The sequence below is a fragment of the Peromyscus leucopus genome, chromosome 12 (assembly GCF_004664715.2).
Source record: "Peromyscus leucopus breed LL Stock chromosome 12, UCI_PerLeu_2.1, whole genome shotgun sequence".
NCBI lineage: Eukaryota > Metazoa > Chordata > Mammalia > Rodentia > Cricetidae > Peromyscus > Peromyscus leucopus.
In genome coordinates, this window is record NC_051073.1 from 51,183,424 (window position 1) to 51,200,217 (window position 16,794).

The 16,794-nt window shown below is 46.4% G+C and overlaps 1 protein-coding gene across 3 annotated transcripts in view; it reads right to left on the reverse strand.

The window, feature by feature from the left end:
• The window catches only part of Ccdc80 (coiled-coil domain containing 80), a 32,507-nt gene extending 25,569 nt beyond the window's left edge, over positions 1 to 6,938 (reverse strand). Inside the window, exons 1-3 of one of the 3 annotated variants that reach the window (XM_028872069.2) lie at positions 6,679 to 6,938; positions 6,096 to 6,589; positions 3,795 to 5,680 (exon numbers count right to left, since the gene is read on the reverse strand). In XM_028872069.2, coding sequence (XP_028727902.1) covers positions 3,795 to 5,669 — 1,875 coding nt within the window. In that variant the 5' untranslated portion in view covers positions 5,670 to 5,680; positions 6,096 to 6,589; positions 6,679 to 6,938. Of the gene's footprint in view, positions 1 to 3,794; positions 5,681 to 6,095 lie in introns of all 3 variants that reach the window. The other 2 variants (XM_028872071.2, XM_028872072.2) reach the window with 2 other exon arrangements.
• Between the last annotated feature and the right edge of the window lie 9,856 nt (positions 6,939 to 16,794).

Below are 16,794 nucleotides of genomic sequence, written 5' to 3' on the forward strand. Positions count from 1 at the left end.
GTTGAGTCAATGAGTCCCAGAGGAGAATGAAGCCTGACTGTATAAGTAAAGGGGGCAAACATGAACCAGAAGATGCTGGGAAAGGTTTGAAGTATTTTCAGTCTTTGCTTAGTCTCAGTACTGTGTGAGGCTCAAAACACTAGATTTTTTTTTTTTAAGGACTCCATAAACTAACTTTCAGTCTTGGAGTCTGCCTTGTAAAACAGAACTTTAAATCCTTTTCTAAAACTAAAACCAAATAAGTAGATTGTTATCTCAAGTCCCAAGTCTCAGAAGCAGAGTTGAAAATATTAACCCACTTGGACTGTAGGAGATTCCATTGCCAAAGAAATCAGAGACTCAAGCTTGAACTCATGCAGTCCAGCACATCAAAGCTCCCTGTGAGCTGACAAGTAGGTGGATCTAAGAGCCACCAAATGATCACTAGCTATCCTTCACAAGAACCAATGGTTTAGTGATAAATAGCTATCCACCATCTCTGTAGCTAGCCCCAAATGGACATCAAGCAGACAGAGGGAAGAGAAAAATGGGTTCAATCAACTGTTCTTCACCAGCTGCCTAGAAAGCCAGAGTTGAGCTGTGTAGGAAAGGCAGTAACTCCACATTTGCACTTACTATGAAAATGTGACTGCTTCTTCACTTGTCTTGAAAACTCACAGTTCAAAATGTAGTTTCAAAAGCTATGTTATTTATCTATGGTATGTGGGCCGAGTGGGTGTGTGGTGCATGTGGAGGTCAGATGGGAGATGGTTCTCTCCACCGAGTGTCATTCCTGGGGATTGAACTTGGGTTGTTACACCTGGTAGCAGGCACTTTTACCTGCTCAGCCATCTCATTTACCCCAAAATGAAGTATTAAGGAATAGTTTTATTCCCCAATTTCCTATTTTCTTTGTGGCATATACCTCCCAAGGCTCACACCCAATGGAAGGGAGGTTGGAGTGTGGACTGACTTTGAAGTTGAACACATACACAGCCTTTTTTACATAATAGCTACATTGGGTGAATTTCTCAAGGAATCTAAACTTGTGTTTTCTCATCTGGGAAAGACTGTTAATAAGTCATTCCTTGTAGGAATTGTGAGAACAAAACCATGAAGTTTCAGCAAAGCATCTTACATGTCGAATCTGCTCTTTTTTAAGAAACTGAGAGGCAGAGGGCTTCTGAATTAAAAGCAGGACACCTGGATCTACCTGCAATGTGCTTGAAGACCTGGAAGAGGCCAGTCGCTCAACCACAACTTACACAGTTGCTGCTAGGGTTCCCCTAACTAATTAGTTAAAGAGCAGTTATGGGATGTTTTCACATCTAAAGAATGGTGTGAATGAATACAAAGCGCCCAGGGGTTTTACGATAAATTAGCGTCAGGGATCTGGTTACTGAAAAGCTGGAGAAATGAGCCAGAAAGTCCACACCATTTCTTGGAATGCAAACCCACCCGTAGGTTGTGCATACCAGGTTTAGTTGAGGCTAGAAGTAAACGTTCTCTGTCTTACTTTAACAGCTCAACACTGCTCAGCCTTAATGAATGCTAATTGAATCCCCACGCTTCCTGAATAACGCGAGCAGAGTTTGATGGAAAAAGTGAGCGGGAAAGGGGTTATGGGCCAGTACCGCCTTTCACCCAGAAGCATTGTTTGGATATCAGGACAGCTCCATCTCGTCTTTTTGACTCCACTGTTTCTCCATACATCATAGCACTTCAGAAAACACAGTAGAGATATGATCAGCTGGTCACACACAGGACTGACAGACTGAACTGTGTCCTGTTGGGATTTTCTTTCTAATAACAAACCTTGTTCTCTGGCTGGCTCCAAAGAGCCAACAAAGGCAGAAGTGATTCCAGCTGGTTTCTGCTTTGCCTCATATGACATCAGCAGAAGCTGTCCTTCGAGCTTCATTTGATAACAATTTATGACCAGGGATACTGTTAAAAAGCAGAGAAGTCCCAGCTGGGCATTCCGATCCCTAACACAGAGAGCAGGGAGCAGGCAAGAGAAATGGAAGGCACAGCTAACTCCAGGGATGGAGTATGAAAACCTCTTTCTTTTGACTTACCCGCTTGGGGCAACGAGAGGATTTGTCAGGCGGGTGCACAATTACAATCCTGACATTTTACCCTTGATTACTTCTTTCCGTGTTTAAAATCTAGCCATGAGGAGCACTCTGCCTGCCTTGTTGTCTAAATGGACAGAATGGGGTGAAAGGGTGCTTTAGTGGGCTGGGCAAAGTCCCAGGTAATCATTGAGCAAAGCAGTCCAAGTGGTAATGCTTTCCCACGCCCCCAAGAGAGCAGCTTGGCTCCACGGATCCTGGACAAACATTCAGGTACCGGATCAAGTTCTACTTTAAACCAGTGATTCTTATGGCCCTAATTGGGACATTTCAGTTTATGGATTCTGGGAATATAGAAGCAGCTGTTAAACTTCTTTACAAATAGCCTATCATCTGAATGTCTAAATTTGCACAGTCACTTGAAAAATCTGTTTAAAATGCCATCAACTTACAGAAAGTACCAAAGAAACACTCTCTCTCTCTCTCTCTCTCTCTCTCTCTCTCTCTCTCTCTCTCTCTCTCTCTCTCTCAAAATAAGTCAGACCTTAGGTTTTATTCTAATCCCTAACACCACTATTGATGGAAATGAAAAGAAAATTCAAGACATGCTCCACCCAGAACAAATACCACAAACACCTCTGCTCTGGTTGACACTTCAAATGTGCATTTAAAAGTTTTTAAATCACTTAAGATGCATGGTCATCAGAGTCTCTCTGCTCAGATCATTAATCCAAATTTAGGCCACTTTGAACAAGCTGAAGGTCTCTTGAGAAATGTCTTAGAGAAGGGTGCCTGTTTGGCATGCAAGATGAATCCAGGCCAGGAGTCAGATCCTGTGTTCAGGAGGATGGGCATGGTCACAACGGCCTGACATGGCTCCCTCAGGCAGTATCTAAGAACTTCTCTTAGTTATGACTTGCCTCACTCAGTATGAACTCACGGGTCTTTTACTATATGTAACCTACTAAACTCCTCCTTGGCAACCTGGGCTAAAATCATGGTATTAAGAACCAGAGTTAATGTAGAAATCTTGGAGGGGTTCTGAAACATGAGCGTACACAGAAAGAGTCAGAAACAAGAGGAGTCATGTCCTATCCCTGATGAGAAAAGGCCTTCTTCCATTTAGTATTGGCTCCTTCCTGCCCAAAGCCTCCTTTCAATTTATCTAAATCCTTTTACCATTTTACAGATAGTGGCAAGTAATGCTCAAAGAGAAGTTTCCTGGCACGGGATGTATATACTTAACAGCAGGCAAAACAGAGGTGCGGATTGCTTATCTCCTTTCCCCAATGTGGGCACACATACCCATTTCCAACACAGCCTCAGGAGAAATTCATACACAACTCTGAGGCTCTAGAAACCAGAGCAAATAACTCAGTCCACATGCCATCCTGGGATTCTTCCTGCTCTTTCTAGTAATTGGGACAGTAATGGAGGAGGTAGTCTTCCTGGAAAGAAGGTATCTGCCTTCTAGTTTAAAAAGTGTCTGTGAGACTCACAAAAGCCAACTTGCCATGTAGACCAGACTGACCTGGAACTCACAGAAATCCATCTGTATCCCGTCCCCCCCCCCCACACCCAATGTGCTAGTATCAAAGGCATACCACATCCTGCCTCCAGCCTTCCTGAGCATGAGGCAGGCTCAGTCAGCCTCACTCTGTCACCCAAGATGTGTTTGTAACATACATGACAAACATGTCAATGCCCCACCTCAGCACACAGGGGGAACACATTACTTACCAGGAGTCTTCGTTTGCCTTCGAATGACCCCAGCAGGTCGGTCACTGACTTCCTGGGACTTGGAGTGAGTTGTTTTGCTGTGGGCTTCTCATAGCCATCCTGGTCTGTCTTACCCGCCTTTTTCTTCTTATTCTTTTCTTTCTCCTGCTTGTTCTTTTTCTCGGCTTTCTTCATCTGCTTTTCACTCTTGAGTAACTTGTCTGGTTTCGCACTCTTCCCTTTTTTTTTCTTCTCCTTCTCAGGTTTCCCGAGCTTCTCGTGTTTTCTTGACTCCTTCGCGTTCTGGGAGGGCGTCATGTCCACCTGCAGCTCCTCCTCCCCATGAGAGGCCGTGGGCCGGCTGAGGTCGTACTTCGCTTCGTACTCATTGCTGAGAATCTTGTCCTTCTTTTTGGGCGGTTTCCCCTTCGCTGGCTTGTGAGGACCCGGCACCACGTTTGGGTCCTGATGGCCATGTTCTCGTCTGTCTGTCCGGTTGTCGCGGAAACGACTTGTGCCCACAACTCTTGTGCTGCCCTCCCAGAGGGTGGTGGGTGGGGCAGCTGTGAAGCTCCCATAGTTGGTGGCTTTACTGGGCCTCCTGGTGGCCTGGGACTTCTCTCTCTGTTGTTCCTTCCGAGGCAGAGGGTGGAGCTGCTCTGAAATGGAAGTGCCCCTGGCGGTGGTCACCTCAGCTGTGGCAGAGGGCCTGTGGGAGACTGAGAAGGGATGCAGCCGGGCTGTCCAGGGCCTCTGGGTGCTTGGAAAGGCAGTCGTGGTTGTAGGTCTGGCGGCTACTGTCACCACTCGGGATGTGGCCCGGGTGGCCGTTGTGACTGGAGCAGGAGGAAGGATGGTGGCCCTCGGGGTTGGGGGAGGTTGGGGAGTGGCTGCCTTGGTGGTGGCCAGCTTTCTCTGAGGCTCTCTGGTGGGGTGGATTTGTACTCTCCTTGGGTCCTCTTTCTTCTTCTCACTGCCCAGGCCTGTGCTTCCTGCTCCCCCGCCACCATTGTTCCCTTCCTGGACCACATGGCCCTCTAGGCCCGAGGCCTTACACTTTTGGACAAAACCCTTCTGTCTGATCTTCTCGATCCTGCGGATGGGGCCTTGATCAATGACCTCATACATGGCCTCCAGCCTGACGGGATAAGGGTAGCGCTCCTCCACCTGGAGAGTCTTCTTTAACAGCACCATGCTAAACTTGCCCTTCTCCAGTTTGAGGAAGCTCATCAGCTTTGGGATGAGACTGGGGTCCAGGGGCTGCTCCAGGATCTGGCCTTCATGGGTGATCCTCCGTACCTTGCCCCCTTCCTCACCTGCCTGGTGGAACAGCACAATCTGTTGGATGTGTCTCTCCGCCAGTTCACAATACACATCATCCTTCAGGAGGCTCATCATGAGGCGATAGTAGCCCTCTGAGGCGTGCGGGGCTGAGATGACCCACACCCTATTCTTTCCTGCAAAACTGGCCAGGATATTGGGAGAGCTGGACCCAGAGGGGAAACGCAACACTCTGGACCTAGCAGAGGACCCCTCATCTCGGACCATCTCACGCGGAGAGCTCCTGGCTATTGGTCTCGACTCAGGTCTGACTGGCGCTCCATTGATACCTAAGGGGGTCGGCCTCGTGGTCGGGTGAGCTAATCTCAGTACTGGTACACTCTTCCTCCTTGGGGGAGGCTGAAGATTTGGTTCTTCCTGGGTGGATTTCTCAGTTAAACCAGACCTCCCGGTGTGCCTCAGATATCGAGCCGACCTAGTGCTGACTGGAGAGGCCAAAGGTACTTTGCGCCCTGTGTGCCTGTCTCTATCCAAGACAGGGGCATGAGATTCTGATCCACACACCAGCCACATGGCCAACAGTATGGCGAAATGAGGTCCCATCTTCCACATCATTGTGTTATCCACTTGGGAATGCAGAAAGATCATAATGGAGTGGGGGAGGGAGAGGGAGAGGGAGGAGAAAAAAAAATCATTAATTGCAATTGCAAACAGAGCTGGGCATTCTCTCTTTCTCTATCTTGGCCAAGGGGAAGGGGTAGCTAGAGAAGAAGGAGGGAGGGCAGCGGAGACAAAACAGGGTGAGAGCCCAGTTGCTTTCAAGCGGCTGTGATTGCCAGTGCTTAGCCGTCAGTCGGTAAGCAGGAAATCCAACCTTGCTTCACAGGCAGGCGGCAGGCATGCTTGGACTGCCTCAGCTGTACCCGGGATGCACCAGAGACCGTGTAACACGAGCCTTGTAATTAAGACAACATTCACACTTCATTTCTTCCAACAAGCAACAGTGAAGCAAACAGGGAGAAGCCCAGATCGCACACTTACATGGTGGTTCATGGAGATGGAATGCAGGGGCTTTCAAAAGAGATTGAAAGGTGGGTCCCTAGGACAGTTTCCTAGATGGAATCGGTTCCTTGTAGCCCTCTGTCTCCTGGTGGAGGGTGAGCAATACAAAAGGGGTGGGAGGCAGCTCCTGTTTGAGAAAGCAGCCCCAGGAAGCTCAGCCTGTCGGAGCTGGGCTGATTTCTTCTCTTTCTGGCTGTGTCTTCTTACCTTCTGGTCCAGTGAGATGAGGTGAACGTTGCTGTTCGTGGGACTGTCCGTATCTCCATTTGTCTGCAGTTTCTCCTGGGTCTGTGTGAGCTGGTCCTCTGCTGCCACCGGGATTGTCCTTTAAGGGAAGTCCTAATGCTTTCTGAATCTCACTCTTGCCCTCTGTGGAGTTCCAAGTTCTTTCTTATCACCCTTTCCCCCACACAGTCTGGCCGAGTCCCTTTGTTTCCGAGCGTAAAAGCACTGGGATTAATATGTTTTCCAGGCTGAGGGAAAACAGAGGAATGTGAATGTGAAAAAAAAGGGACAATTTTCCCCCTTTCCTTCCGTCTCTCCTCCCTTTATTTCTCCCCACCTTTTTTCTCTTCTTTTTTTCCCCCCTCTCCTTCTATTTCTTCTTCCTCATCTGGATTCCATTCCAGAAATGTCAGGACTATTCCAGGTTTGCTCCAAACCAAACTCAAACAACAGCAGCCACTGGAAATCACGAAAACTTCACTAAGAATTTAACAGATCAGCAAAACACGCCTCCTCCTTCCCATTTCAGTACCGGGAGAGCCAGTGAACCCGGTGAGAAGGGAAAGGCTGTGCCTGGGCTGGGAAAAGTTTTGAAACTCTACACATCACCGTAAATCACTTCAGAATAGGATGACTGAGGACTTAACCCCTTCCGTACCGAGCCATCAGGGGCGGTCTCCCTTCCTCTCGATTCTCACACTATGGTTTGCAAGGGGGAAAGCCTCCGGTTTCTCCACCTGACTGGTTTTCTGGGAGACAGCCACTCACTGGGGCCAAAGGACCTTGGTGGTGCATAGCCAGACAGCATGCATCTATTTATAGTTCCACGCATGCATTTTTATCACTTTCTGCCGGCTTTATGCTTTGAGTTTGGGGTTGGAAAAGCCCATGGAAAACATGACTAAGTTGTTTTTATGTTATGCTAATTGGGGCTCATGTTACTGTACGCTTGGTCCTTATTTTTCCTTGGGATGCGTGGAAGCTGGTAAAAGGTTAGCAAGGCAGCCGGGCAAAGGCTGCTATCTCCGGAGACTGCAGGGACATTACATCAGGGAATGGGCATTCTGGTTCCCAGTTTCTGTACAGATGATGAACACTCTGTGTGTGTGTGTGTGTGTGTGTGTGTGTGACAATAGTCAGCTCTCCAGATGTTCTAGAAACCTGGAGTCTTTTACGGTCCCTAGAAGTAGTTAGGTGGGGGTCTGGGAAGGTGGCTCAGTTGGTGGCAGTCTTTGCTTCTCAAGCATGAGGACCTGGGTTCAGATTCCCAGCACTCTCATAAAAACTGAGCACCAAGGCTGTAACCCTACCGCTGGGGAGAGCAGCAGAGGCACTTGGATCCCCGAAGCTCACTGGCCAGCCAGTCTACCTGAATCAGCATGCTCCGGGTTCAGTGAGAGTCCCTGTCTCTAAAAAGTAAGGTGGAGGTGCTGGGCAGACTCACTGGTTAAGAGCACTAGTTGCTCTTGCGAAGAACTTGGGTTTCATTCCCAGCAGCCACATGGTGGCTCACAACCATCCACAACTACAGTTCCAGTTGATATGTACCTTTCTGACTTCTGCGGTCAGCAGGCATGCACACGGTACACACACAGACACACACAGACACAGACACACACACACAGACACAGACACACAGACACACACACACACACACACACACAAAAAAACATTTATACACATTAAATAAATAAGGTGGAGAGCACCTGAGGAATATGACTGACATTAGCCTCCAAGCCTCCACTCCCCGATAGGTGTGTGCACACATATGAATATGTGCATGCACACATGAAACACACATATGCACACACACACACACACACACACACACACACACACACACACACAGAAATAGTCGGACCAGTCTCTCTACAGGAGAAACTGTGGCAGCTTTTGGCTTCCACCTCCTGGGTCTCCCGTGTGGACTCAGCTTTGAGTGTGAAGGGAAGACACTCGGGTCCGGTGGGCATGTCTCCCAACCTCTCCAATTCACTATTGATCGCCACCAACAGTGGCAACCCAGGGGCCACCAAAGCCTTGTGAACTAAGCCGTACAAGTAGCTTCTCTCAATGGGTAAAAACATCATCCCTAGTTGCATCCCTAGGTCAGTTCCATCTCTCCCAGTTAGATGTGCATTTCCTGCACATACAGCTCTGAACCAAGAGTTGGGGAAATTCCTGTAGGGGGCGTTGGATGTAGCACTCTTACCTCATGGTTTAGAGTGCAGAGAGTACCAAGCAGGAAGGTGCCCTGTCCACTGGGCACCACTGTGAGTACATAAAAGTCAGAGCCAACTTTGGTTCAAACTGTAAAGTGGATCAGTGCCCCGTGCCCAGTAATCGAGTCTAGGTGTGTTTTCATTATTTTCAAATGTGGTCCACACCACCCTCCCCGAGCCTCCTCCCTCCTCTTGTTTGTGGTTGCTGTTTTCTTCTCTTTTCCTCTACAGCTACCAGATCACCAGGCATTTTCTCGGTCTTTGGTGCTTTCACATAGTCTGTTAGTTAACACACCTGTGAGGTAATAGGAGGATCCCCTAGTTTCTCACTGGACAGAGGGATGTTTCAATGAATCTCTTGTGATCACAGAAATAATTAAGAGTGGCGGAGCTGGAGTTTAGACCAGGTGTCCTGCAGGGTGGTGTCCTACCTTCCTTTTTCATTTTCTGCCCTCACTATCCTTTGTAACATAGTCTTTCAATTCCTCTGTTGTTTCTCTTTTCCACAAAAGAGCTTCGACTTGTTCAACTGGGGCACTTACAGTTTTAGAGTTCTGCTTTCTGAAATAATGGTGCAGCTTACCTTACCTTTTGCCTTTCAAATCTCATTCATTTTTCTGAATTCTCATGTATTCCATGAACTCCCCAACCATGTGCACAACATTGGAAACCTGTGCCGCCAACACCCACCCCCCCCACCCCACTTTTGGGAGTCAAGCTGAGACACAGTTACATGAGTGAGTTGTTGGTGCCCAGAGAGGAAGCCACCTCAACCCAGAGCTGCCTTTCTCTTCCTGGAATCTCAGGTTCCCCTTCCTTCCGTGACACTGGGTCAGTAGATGGCGCACTAAACACATGAGCAGGACCAGACCCGACAGTGCTCTTCCCCAAACCAGGGACCAAGTAGGATTTCTCCTGAAGCTTCTTTGGTTTTTCCATCTTGAGGTCTCAACCAACATCGGGACCTCGGAAAAGCTCCTCGGGGATGTCTGGGATTCATGTATCTAGTAAGAGCAAGTTAAGGGACAAGTTCTCATCTATCCCTTTATAGGGAGACTTTATAGGGATCTGAATTTCCATTTCTTAAGCTCCCCATTTAGACCAGTCTGTTTCTCAGTGTTGTGCCCGCATCTCAAAGACCTGAGCAAGACCACCACAGAGCCAACACCCGATGCAAAACACACGGGTTTATTGATAACGAGCAAGCCTGGGCTTGGTCCATATCCAACACTTGGACACATAGAGTAGAGGAGGACAGCCCAAAGCTCTCAGGGTGAGGAGTTTTTAAAGGGAAGAACAGCAAACAGGGTGTTTTGCATTGCATCATATGATTGGGTGAGGGTGTGTAACCTTTGAATTTACTGGTTGGGGGGTTACTGTTATCATTTTGGGGCAGGCCTGGACAAGTCCCAGGCTTTGTCCTTGATCTGCCATGGAGGCTGGTTGGACTCGCACGTTCACATTGACCCATGCACGTAGCTCTAAATTGGTGAGGGGTCCCAGACAGTAAACAACTGGCTGAACCTTGAGCAGTCAGAGTACTTGCAGAAAGGGAGATACTGCAAGGACTATGTCTTTTGTTCATGGCCCTCCCTGCTTGCACTAGTCTCGGGAAACTGAAATTGAGGCCTTCTTCCTGGGCTTTCACCAGCAACCCAAGAAAGAAATAAGTTAGTATGGGGATGAGGCAGATCTAGAGGAGAGACTGGAGCTGAGTTGATGTGTATTCAGCCAAAGGCAAAGTGACATATGAATTCATTTGGGGGGGATTGTTTTGTTTGAGACAGGGTCTCTCCACATAGCCTTAAGTGTCCTGAAACTCACTAGATAGACAAGGCTGACCTTGAGCTCATAGAGCTATGTCTGCCTCTACCTCCTGAGTGCAGGGATTAAAGGTGTGTGCATCACCACATCCTAGCCAAGAGTCAATGTCATAAATGCTAACTTGGAGATTATGTGACAGGAAATTACCTGGTGTCGATTGCAGAGTAATTGAGCAGTGGGGCGGGTGAGGAAAGAGTCATCAGGATTGCTTTAGAGTAATGAGGGTGGAAGGTGGCTATCTGATGAAAGTTAAAGTGGACATAAAGAGATAGACATCCAGGAAGGTGACCATTAGCTGGCTGGACCCACATTCATAGAAATGTGCTGTCCCAAACACACTAGAGAACCCAGGCTGCCCATCACCTGCAGATAGCTCTCTTGCACAAAGTAACATTCAGTAGATGCCACCGAATTGAATTCAAAACACTCTCCTATTGCCTAGAAAATCACCTGCTTAGAAGGAAACAGGAAACAAGGGGCCAGAGTGGGGGGCAGAAAACAGCCCAACATTTCAATGTCATGGAACAGGGAGAAAAGGGAAAAACAAAAAACAAAACAAACAAACAAACAAAAAACCCCCAGCATTTCAACATCATAGCACAGGGGAGCCAGCTCCCCTGCCCCAGGATTCCATTCTCTCCAGCAGGAAGGCTAGAAGAGCCATTTCATCATACCCTGAGGTAGACACTGAATGTTCACACAGTGGATGTTGCTGTGGTTTTTCTTTCCACCCTCAGACCTTAATCAAATGTTCTTCTTTGGCCACATTTATGTTCTTCAGCATGCAAATGAACTCTCCTTTCTTGTTATTCACAGTATGAGAGGAACTAAAGTGGAAATAAAAAAAAATAGATAAAAGGTCTAGGGGAAACCCCATCATTGCATTAAGTCAGGATGCTGAGGAAACCCAGAAAGGTTCTGAGAACAAGATAACCCCAAAGCAAATAAATACTTGAAACTGATCTCAAACTACCAACCAAATGCCTCATACATAATTTAAACTTGAAAATGCTTTTTCAAAAAATAAATGGCTACCTAAAGAAGACCTGAAGAAGTACATCATCAATAGACATGCTGATATGAAAGGGGGAAATCTCATGGTACCCCATTGCTAGACAAAGAACTATAGGCAACCAAGGGATGCTGGGAGCGGCTGAAGCAGCCTTCTCCAAGGATGAGGCCCCTAGTTGCTTATCCAGTAGCAAGTGGTCAGCCCTGACCTCATGTACATGCAATTTACAATTTAAACCAAAGGAATTGAGAAGGTTGTATTTATAGTTAGGCGTGGGTGTGTGTGGGTGTGAGTGTGTGGGTGTGTGTGTGTAATGCATGTGCACGTGTGTGTAATATATGCTTATGTATGTAGTAACAGTTAAAGAAAAAGAGGTCATAATTTTAAGAAGACAAATCAAGGCAGGCACATTGGAGGGGTTGGAGGGGGGAAATGATGTAAATATGTTTTAATTTAAAAAAGTAAAAATAAATATATATATTTAAAGTTGCCTGATGAGCTAACGGCCAAAACTCTCAAGAACTGTTACTGGTTTTCTTTTTCTTAAAGTTGACATAAGTACTTAAGAGTTTGTTAGGGGAAGTTTAAAGGCCCTTTAGAAGGTTGTTTAAATCCCATTCTACTCTGAGTAACTGGATTAAGTTTTACATTCTCCTACTTTTTCTTCATGGGGAATAATCATCTCTTTTTCTAGTGTATCTCCCATGCTAGACACTATCCTCCTTGGAGCCATGGTGGTGATCAATTTGGTGTTCTCAGTCCCACAGTACTTACATTCATCTAATTCACATTTTACTCAATGGACTCAGAGGGCATGGGTGGTGATACCAGCTATCAAAGAGGGGTCACAAAATGCTTCCTTTAATACAAAGATGAATGTTTCTGACTTGATGAATGTGCTGATTAGCTTTGTCAACATGACACAATGTAAAGCCATTAGGGAATAGGGAATCTCAATTGAGAAAATGCACAATCCAAGTATAAAATAATCACTCAGATGCTTATATTACTTATAAACTGTATGGCCGTGGCAGGCTTCTTGCTAACTGTTCTTCTATCTTAAATTAACCCATTTCTATAAATCTATACCTTGCACGTGGCTCATGGCGTCTTTACATGTTGCTTGTCTTGGCAGTGGCTGCAGTGTCTTTCCCCCCTTCTTCCTGTTTCCCCAATTCTCCTCTCTCCTTGTCCCGCCTATACTTCCTGTCTTGTCACTGGCCATCAATGTTTTATTTATATAGAGCGATATCCACAGCATGTAGGCAAGTTTATTAATCAGGACATTTGTTTGACTAATGGTTGATGTGGGAAGGGCCCATCTCACTACAGGCAGTGCCACCACTGATTGGGAGGTTCTGGGTTGTATAAAGAGCAAGCTGAGTAACCTAGGAGTAGAAAGTCAGTAAGCAGTGTTTCTCCATGACCTCTGCTTCAGTTCCTGCCTTTAGGTTCCTGTTGTAGCTTCTCTCAGTGATAGACTTTTAAGACAAACAAACCCTTTCTTCCTCATGTTCATTTTGGTCAATGTTTTATATCAGCAAAAGAGAAGCAAACCAGGACAATAAAGACCAAAAATCATGTATGTGGAGATGGACAAGACTACAGTAAGAATGATTCCTCTTGAAATCATAAGGAAAAACTTCATGTTGGTATTGCTGTCCCATGTCAAACTATGAAAGGTCTGGGCATTATGCACAAATGCTCAATTGGTATGGAAAAGGCATTAAACCTGTGTGTGTGTGTATATGAAAAAAAGGAACATTCAGGGTCCAATATTGTCTTTGGCTAAAGGCATACACTGAGGGTCTCAAACATATTCCCCCGAGAATGAGAGGTGGCTACAATATGCCTATATATGTGCTTGAAAGAGAGACCTGAAGAGGGAAGGGAGTAAAAGGTAGTAAAGGGGGGGGCATTTGAGATGAGGACAAGGATAATGCACCTAGAGACAGTAGGAACAAGTCACTCCTGTAGTGGGGAGGAAAAGAACATTCTAGGTGGAGAAGTAGAATTGCACAGACACTAAGACAGGGGGTATTTCACAGGTGTGTCCTAGAAGAACGGTGGTGAAGCAAAGGCATGACAGTGCCGCTATGGGACTTATAGAAATGTTTATGAATGAGTGATGAGTATGGAGGTCAAAAAACCTGGCATCTTGGGAGTGAAAGGTCTGATAAATGGTGGTGGTTACCTTGTGAAAGGCCATGGTCACGGTCACGACAGAATCCAGTGTTAATTTTCAGAGCTTTATTAGGAGGGAAAGGAGGAGGGGAGAGAGGAGAGACAGGCCTGGAAAGAGAAAAGGATGGCAGGGGGAGAGGGGAGCAGAGCAGAGAGAACAGAGAGAGAATGGAGTCTGCGTCCGTCTGGCTTTTTGAGGTGCAGATTGTGTGACCATGCCGCATACGTAGTCACCAGCACCCATTGATGACATAAGATGCAAGACCCCAAACTGTGCATGTGCAGTCATGTAGCTGGAGTGAGGACAGAATTCTAACAGGGAGACCATTAGGAGGGTGCTGTACTGGCATAAGTGAAAGACATGGTAGCTCAAACTAGGGTGCTCACAGCAGGTCATTACAGAAGATCATCTTACCATGGCATGCATTTTGAAGACAGGGCTGACAAGAGCACTTGAGGGAACAGAGAAAAGCAAATATCATATTTGAATTTCTAGTCAAAAGCTTGGTCCAGATGTTTAGTAAACAGCTAGAGGCAGGAGTCTGTATTTCAAGAAGGACTGGGGCTGATATCACAAATCTAGGAGGCTATTTCAATCACAAAACTAGAAGAGCATCACTTGAGGAATGAGTACAGGTGGACATGAAGACAGACCTCTGTCATGCACAACTTACACGATGAGGAGACGCATAGATCGTCAACTGTGGCAGGGGAAAGGCAGGACCATTTGATGTTCTTAGAGGTCCACAGTTTAGACACATCACTTCTTGGGCTCTTTCTCTCAGATTTCTATTACACCTCCAGCTGAGCATCTGTGTCTAGGCCTGGGATCAATTTCCCTCAGGATTCCCCAGAAGCTTCTCCCTGGACTCTTCTTTCTCTGAGAGGCCTTCTAAGGCTCCCCACTCCCCACTCACCTAGTTCTCTTTCTCTTCCTTTGTCTCTCTCTCCCTTTCCCTTTCTCTCTCTCCACTAGAGATTGAACACAGAACTTTAAGCATGCTAAGATTGCACTCTGCCACTGAGTTGAAGCTACTGCATTCCCCTGTCCTTCCATAGCTGATATTTAATTTCTGAGGACATGAAGTACCCTTCCATTGATTTGTATCATTCTTTTCACTCCGACATAGAGCCCTGGTACTAACATTGTAAGTCTCTGCCAATCAAATACAGTTGGAGAAAGATGGCAAACCCCAGAAAACAAACTATGACTGGTCAGTTTAAAGAAAAACTGAAGAGAAGAAAAAAAATTTGTACTAATGTTGAAACATAGGGCCTCTTTATCTCCATATATGTTAAACAACAGTGACTGAAAGACCCTAACCCTTCAGGCTTACACCCTCCAAGCCCCAGGAAATGAGAAACTAAAAATCTAGTTCCAAGGGCAGCCTGACTCAGCCATTATTCAACCTGTAACAATGTAACAATGTAAAGAGATCTCTGTTAAGAGATGTGCTCGCCGGGCGGTGGTGGCGCACGCCTTTAATCCCAGCACTCGGGAGGCAGAGGCAGGCGGATCTCTGTGAGTTCGAGGCCAGCCTGGGCTACCAAGTGAGTTCCAGGAAAGGCGCAAAGCTGCACAGAGAAACCCTGTCTCGAAAAACCAAAAAAAAAGAAAAAAAAAAAAAAAAAAAAAAAGAGATGTGCTCAACTGTGACTGGGATAGTTGCAAGTGTTCCAGGAAGGACCACTGTGACTTTTGTGTAAACTCCACTCCCGCCCTGATACCCCCCTTGAGGTTTCAGGAAGAATGTACATGTGGACGTGACTGTACCCACTCTGTGATCAGACCATGATCTTGTGAAACGAAATTGTATGGGAATTGTAATCTTATGGCTTCTGTGGGTTTTTCCTTTAAAAGCACCTATGTGACTACAGTAAGATGCGATTCTTGCTCCCAGGACAAGAGTTTGCCCGACTGTACAGCCGCTTCAATAAAAACCTTGTGCTGTTGCATCAACTGGACTGGAGTCTGGGTTCTTGGGGCGCCCCCTTGAGAAGGTAGTACCCTGGGTCTGGGATCTATCAGTGACAAATACAGAAGATGTAGCACTGCCAAACATCAAAATTAAAGTGACTATTTTCTTCTAAAGAAAGTTTGATTTATTTATTTATTGCTTTGTACAATTTATTTCTTTTTTTATTAATTAGATTTATTCATTTATTTTACTCTCCTACTGTAGTTTCTCCCCCTCTTCTCCTCCCATTACCTCCCCTCACCTCCATCCACCCCCCCCCCATCCACTCCTCCTCTGTTTCTGTTCAAAAAGGGGCAGGCCTCCTATGAAAGTTAACAAAGCATGGCATATCAAGTTGAGGTAGGACTAAGCTCTTTCCTTTGTTTTAAGGCTTGGTGAGGCAACCCAGTATGAGGAATAGGTTCCCAAAGGCCTGCCAAAGCTTTAGAGACAGGTCACGCTTCCACTGCTAGGAGTCTCACAAACAGAACAAGCTATATAACTGTCACACATATGTAAAGGGCCTAGGGCAGGTCCATGCAGGCTCCCTAGCCGTCGGTCTAGAGTCCATGAGTTCCCATGAGCCCAGATCAGCTGTCTCTGTGGGTTTCCCCGTCATGATCTTGAACACCTTTGCTCATATAATCACTCCTCCCTCTCTTCAACAGAGAGGCTTGGTGCTTGGCTCTGGATCTCTGCACATGCTTCCATCAGTTAGTGAATGAAGGCTCTCTAATGACATTTAGGGTAGTCTCTAATGTGATTACAGGAGATGGCTAGTTCAGGCCACCTACCCGCTACTGCTAAGAGTCCTAGCTCGGGTCATCTTTGTAGATTCTTAGGAGTTTTCCTTGCACCAGGTTTCTACCTGACCCTGACATGCCCCCCATCAAGATGTCCCTGTCATTACTTTCCTGCCTCTATCCCACCCCTCACCCTATCCCTCAAGTTCCCATCCCCACCTACTCCCAGTTTACCCAGGAGATCACTTCTATTTCCCCTTCCCAGGGAAATCCATGCATCCTTCTTTGGGCCCTCCTTGTTACCTAGCCTCTAAAGAAAGTTTTATTAATTTTTGCTGAATATGTATGTATGTATATCATGCTTATGCCTGTTGTCCACAGAGGACAGAAGAGGATGTTAGATCCTTGAACTGGAGTCACATACAATTGTGAGCAACTATGTTGGGTGCTAGTAATGGAACCCTGACCCTCTGAATGACTGGACAGTAATCTACAACTGAACTAACTCCTCAG